The 6,116-nt window shown below is 33.2% G+C and overlaps 1 protein-coding gene and 1 long non-coding RNA gene across 2 annotated transcripts; both read left to right on the top strand.

Moving 5' to 3' along the window:
* Positions 1–333: 333 nt before the first annotated feature.
* On the top strand, positions 334–1,052 carry LOC121983298. Its single transcript, XR_006112451.1, has 3 exons — positions 334–368; positions 465–545; positions 883–1,052. It is a non-coding gene; the product is annotated as an uncharacterized LOC121983298 (long non-coding RNA).
* A 343-nt stretch (positions 1,053–1,395) lies between these two features.
* On the top strand, positions 1,396–5,136 carry LOC121980076 (pentatricopeptide repeat-containing protein At3g53170-like). Its single transcript, XM_042532043.1, has 3 exons — positions 1,396–1,629; positions 1,814–2,244; positions 5,064–5,136. Exons 1-3 carry the CDS (start codon positions 1,396–1,398, stop codon positions 5,134–5,136), a joined length of 738 nt encoding a protein of 245 aa, XP_042387977.1.
* The last annotated feature ends 980 nt before the right edge of the window (positions 5,137–6,116 follow it).

Here is a 6,116-nt window from a genome sequence, read left to right as displayed (position 1 = left end):
GTGTTTGCTCTTCTCTTGGTAAGCACAAATATTTCCTACCATTCCAATAGTTGTATTCATTAATCATAGTGATTGACACTATTTTCTTAGTGTAGATTTATCATCTGTGTGCATCAACTTAGAAGATACTATTTTCTTAGTACGTGAAGGACCTGATACATAGAATGCATTTTATGTCAGGTCCTTTTCATTCTGATTGACTATTGATTGGTCTCCATGCTTTGTGCACCTTGGGCCAGCTTATTCTGCAGTGGGCTGTTGGGATGCTTGTGCTGATACTGTGTTTTGTTGAGAGAAGGAGATTTTCTGCTAAAATTGTTTCAAAGCTGGGTAGTAGCTTTTCCTTGGCACCCTTTATCATTGTGGTGGTGAGTACTCAGAAGAGAAAATAAATGAAAATCACACATCATAATGAGGATTTTTCAAGGTTCTGATACTAATTTGATAATGTCTCTATAATGCAGGCTGTGTGCACTTTATTAGCCATGGTTGCTACTCTTCCAGTTGCACAACTTTTCTTCTTCCATATTCTTTTAATAAAAAAGGTACACTACTTTCATATTTCTACTTGTGACACAGCAAACACTACCAGTTACACAGCTCCTACATTTATATAAAACAAACCTATGTATCCAGTCAAATATCTCTATTTCAAGGAATATATCTTTTATATTTTCAAATTCTTTGCATTCATCCATACACTGAGCATTACTGAAACTTATTATCCAACTGAACTATTACAGCTTGTTATTTAACTGATAGATTTTCCATAGTGGAAAACAAATAGTAGAATTTGAACGATATGGTGTTGTTTATTCATCAATTCTGGAGAAAATTGACACTTTAACTAGCTCATGCTACTCTACATGGATGCGCTTACAGGGAATCAGCACCTATGATTACATTATTGCTTTGAGGGAGCAAGATCAGGAGCAGGAGCAACTTGCTGTTGGTGGGCAGCAAAGTCCGCAAATGTCCCAAGTGAGCTCTTTTACTGGACTAAGCAGCACCAGTTCTTTCAATCAATTCCATCGCGGTGCATGGTGTACTCCGCCAAGATTATTCCTTGAGGATCAGGTATCATACTTTCATTATTTAGAAAGTTATTGTGAATGTAATTTACCATGGTTAAGATTATTTTTGAAAAACCTTTTAATAAGATTTTTTTTACTGTATGAGGCAAATCCATTTAATTAAAAGTTTTTTTGGTAAAAAGCCTAGTTGTAAATCTTTATCAACACTTCATTCATTTCTCCTTATTCATCATTATCGTATTTTTGAATAAAAATTGAAATAACAAATGTAATCCACTTGCTTATTGTACACTTGGTTCAATGGTTAGCGAACTTAGGTGTGTGCTGTTTGAATTTTGTTTTCATGCATTGACCTCTTTAGATGATTAGCCAGCGGAACTTCTCCGTCAGGGCGGCGAAGAGGAGGAGAAACGCCCGTAAGGGGCCCCAGCAGAACGCCCGGCTCGACCTGTCTCGGATCCTCAGGACGGAGGCCGCCGTCCTCGGAGTCGAGCGCAAGGCCGGCTCTGCCAAGTTCACCCGCCTCTGGCCCAGAGCAGTGCTTGAGGCGCTCGATAATTCCATATCCGCTAACCAATGGGAATCCGCTCTCAAGGTACTCCGACCCTAATTTTTCCCCTTTCTACAGCGAAATTGATTGCTTACGTCCTCAAAATTTGTTCCCCTTGTCTAGGGATTCAATTTGACCGACCCTAATTCTTCTGATTTATGTTGTAATATAACTGATAGCATTGCAGTTCATCTGACTAATGAGATTGTAGGGTTTCTGTATACTATAGATCTTTGGACTGGTTCGGAGACAGCATTGGTATCAGCCAATTTCCCGAACCTATGCAAGGCTATTAACCATGCTGGGCAAGTGTCGACAACCTGATCATGCAACTTCACTTTTCAGAGTGATGCTGTACGAGGGCCTCAAACCAACGCTTGATGTTTACACATCACTTGTTGGCGCATATGGTCATAGTGGCCTGCTAGACAAGGCAATTTCTACACTTGAGGAGATGAATGCAATTTCTGATTGTGAACCAGATGCTCATACATACACCGTCCTCATTAGCAGTTGTTGCAAACTTAGGCGCTTTGAGTTGATTCCGCAATTGCTTATGGAAATGTCTTATTTGGGGATCGAGCCGAATACAGTTACTCATAATACCATTATAGATGGTTATGGGAAAGCTAGGATGCTTGAGGAGATGGAGAGTCATTTGTCAACTATGCTTGAGACTGGAAAATGCTTGCCTGACATATATACAATGAATTCCATGCGATGGACACCAACAACAGGGGTTAGTCAATGATGAGGTTTTGTAAAACTTGTGTGTTTGAAAAATTATTGTCATGAAGTTAAGGATAACTTGTATGATACAAATTTAATTTGTGGATCAATATGTATACATTTTGTTTGTATAATATAAAGTTTTATTTATTTGTTAAATAGTCTTCTTATAAAAATGATTGTGGTTGTGGATATTCAATTATATGTAAATTTTGAGTATTTTTTATAATTTTTGCTATTTAATTAAGAAAAACACTATTTTTTATAAATTTAAAAAGACAACGTTTTTAAGTAATAAAAGACAACGCTTAAAAAATAATGTCTTTGAGACCAACCACAACGCTTTTAAAGCGTTGTCTTTGATATGTGCATTTTTACAACAGCATCTTTAACAACGCTTTTTAAGAACGAATAGACAACGCTTAAAAAGCGTTGTCTTTGTGACCAACCACAACGCTTTTAAAGCGTTGTCTTTGATATGTGCATTTTTACAACAGCATCTATAACAACGCTTTTTAAGAACGAAAAGACAACGCTTAAAAAGCGTTGTCTTTGTGACCAACCACAACGCTTTTAAAGCGTTGTCTTTGATATGACTTTCTACAACACCATCTACAACATCACTTTTTAAGTACATACGACAACGCCAAAAAAGCGTTGTTGTTTAGCTTTTTTCTTGTAGTGTGGGATTAATATGGGAAGGATTGTTTTAAAAATTAAATAAATATTTTGAATTACTCTTCTGTTGATACCTGTCTTTTTGACTTGCTTGACCTTCTATACTCCATGCTTTTGATATTCTATCTGTTGATACTTGTAATTTTTTATATGTGAACCCTAGGATAATAAATTAAAAGACTTGATACGAAAATATTAACTTGATTGACCATTTGATATGAAAAGAGAATAATTATGATAAATGGATAAAATGGAATCCTTGAAGTAAAATAAGAAAGATGATAAATGAAGAATATTAAAAAGTGAAGACCATGAGCCTAGCTTTATACCAAAGTTTTATATTGGAGCACTGGACCACCCACATGTTATTGTGGTAGCGCGACAGCTCGCGGTCCAGAGTACCTGATCGTACACTCAAGGCATGGTGGCGTGATGTAGCCCTCGGTCAGTGTTTATTATGTCTTCCACTGGTGAAGGTTGATAGTCCGTACATCAGATGATGTATGCAATAGTATTATACTCTGAGGAGACTTTTAGCCTATACATATGACATTACACTGATGATATTGGCTCCAGTGATTCACTTTTTAGTTGATTTATCAAATTTAGACCATTGATATACATATTGATATTACCATGATAACTTGTATATCAATTGATTAAATAATAAGACTAGAGAATTTATTTTAATTGATGATAACAAATGATGATAAGGTGAAGATCCTAAACTCTAATATAAAAATTTTACTTGATTATAGATAATGATAACTGAAGATGACTATACATATATATTTATGTATAAATGGAGAATTAAGTTATAATAAAAGATGGTGATTTACTCTACCCCTTGATTTCTTAAACAAGATTAAATTCATGCACATCTTTCTTGATTACTCACTTAGCCATTTGACTAACTTTCTACATTCCTTGGCCTCCAATTTTGCAGGCACAGGGATCTTTTTGATATCATAGTTGGTCCCGACTTTACATAGAGGTGCTCAGAGATCTTGATGTATTGATTCCTTGTATGTTTTACTTTTGTTTCGTTGTACTTACATTTTGTAAATTTATTTCAGATGTTGTCTATTCGTATAGTTTTGTGGTCTACGAAAACTATGATATATATATATATATATATATATGTATATATATATATATCCTGATTATTTGTTTAGATAGTTCTTAGGGTTTCTTATATTATACTATCACCAAGTGGGGTATCGAGAATCATACCATCGGGGCATGGCCCCGAGTCCATCGACTCATTTCTCGTGTTATCATTCTCGCTCGCTGCGTCTTTCACTCGACTTCTTGTATCTTTAATTGTTTATCTTTAAGCTTCGACTATTGGAGATGATAAATATTGCTTAGATTATGCTTTGACGGCTCGTTAGAATCCGAAAGACAAAGATAGGTAGAATGCAATCAAGCTAAACAAGAAAATTTCCTATAATCTCTTCTCTATGTCATTCTTGTCTCTCCAAGGAATTGGTAGAATGCAATCAAGCTAAAAAAATAGAAAGGTTTGATAAACAATTGTTTTTTCAAAAAAAAGAAAAAACACTTCGATTATAAGGACTTCAATGGTCAAGATAGTTATTGTAGAAGTTCATTGAAATAAACAAAGATGTAATGTGGTTTAGCCAAATTGATGCCTACGTCCACAAATCACTTCTACTATATAAGTAGAATTACAATGCTTCTTCATCTCACAAGGTGGCCTTCAAAATGCATTTGTTGTTGTCTTCTTCTAGTTTTTGTAAGAGATACCTATTTATACATCTTATAAGCAACCTTTTATACTTTTCAAAGAAGAAAATTTTCACCCAAATATGTGATGACCTTTGCACTTCTCAAAAGGAAATGTCTCTTCACGACGGATGTGGCTTTTACACTTCTCAATAAGGAGGATTCCCAACAAATTCTCCACCTTCCTACTTAATTTGAGAATATCGTCACACTGACTCCTAAGCAACAATCTTCGAGCTTCTTTGTAGAAACATTCTTGGTCATCTAGTCGTACCAGTTCACTTCAATATGAACTTTCTCAATTTGTAATTGCTTATCTTCAGGTATTTGTCAAATCCAATGATATCGACAATCAATGTGCTTTATACGGTATTGGAGACTTGCATTTTTGGCTAAGTGGATTACACTCTGATTATGATAATACAAGATAGACTTGTTGAAGTCTCAATTTTAGTAGGAAACTCTTCATCCACAACAATTCTTTACAGTCTTCAGTGGCAACTACGTATTCTGTTTCAGTAGTCGATAGTGTAACATATTTTTGTAACTTTGACTGTCAAGAAATAGGCCCCACTGTGATTGTAGTGCCCAAAACTATTCCAGGTTAACACCATGCATAACTAGAGTAGTTCGAAATGTTTAATTGAAACAATGTTAATTTATTAGTCATAATTATGAACTTTCATAAAAAGACCTCTCATCTAAACCATTAAATAGAAGAGATTGTAGTTAGTTTAATGGATAAAGGAAAAACTAGTAATTAATATAACTGCCATATAGGGTAACTTTAGTTTAAGGATTTAGCCAAGATTTAGAAATTTATATGTATTAAAAATTGACATGTTTAAATTTTAATACATATAAAATTTAAATAAATAAAATTTATATGTATAAAAATAATTTATATGATTTGGTATGTATAAAAATTTATATGACTCATAGACATAAATTTATATAAAATTTATTGCATATAAATTTTATGCAATAGATTTAATTAAAATATATACATACATTTTTTAAGATAAATATATAAACCTGAATTTTTATGAAATATGGTTTAGGATGTATAAATTTATGTCTCATAGATGCAAATTTTTATTATGTATAAAATTTATTATACATATATAGTATGTAATAAATTTGAGATATAGATCTTAATTTTCTCATAGAATTTTTTTTTATGAAAATTAATGTATAAATATAAATGTCTCATAGATACAAATTTTTATTGTGTATAAAAATTTATTACACATATATAGTTTGTAATAAATTTGAGATATAGATCCTATTTTTTCATAGAAAAATTGATATGAAAATTAATGTGTATAAAATTTTAGTTTGTTATGAAACCTTTCAAATTTCCTTTGGGATAGACT

The sequence above is a fragment of the Zingiber officinale genome, chromosome 5A (genome assembly GCF_018446385.1).
Source record: "Zingiber officinale cultivar Zhangliang chromosome 5A, Zo_v1.1, whole genome shotgun sequence".
In the NCBI taxonomy this organism is placed as follows: Eukaryota; Viridiplantae; Streptophyta; class Magnoliopsida; order Zingiberales; family Zingiberaceae; genus Zingiber; species Zingiber officinale.
This window is presented reverse-complemented; position numbering and strand designations above follow the sequence as displayed.

Excerpts from the sequence above, each read along its gene's own strand:
- LOC121980076 (XM_042532043.1), top strand. The coding sequence starts at position 1,396 with ATGATTAGCCAGCGGAACTTCTCCGTCAGGGCGGCGAAGAGGAGGAGA. Across the intron at positions 1,630-1,813 it reads AATGGGAATCCGCTCTCAAG|ATCTTTGGACTGGTTCGGAG; the intron begins GTACTCCGACCC and ends TGTATACTATAG. Across the intron at positions 2,245-5,063 it reads GAGGAGATGGAGAGTCATTT|GTATTTGTCAAATCCAATGA; the intron begins GTCAACTATGCT and ends GCTTATCTTCAG.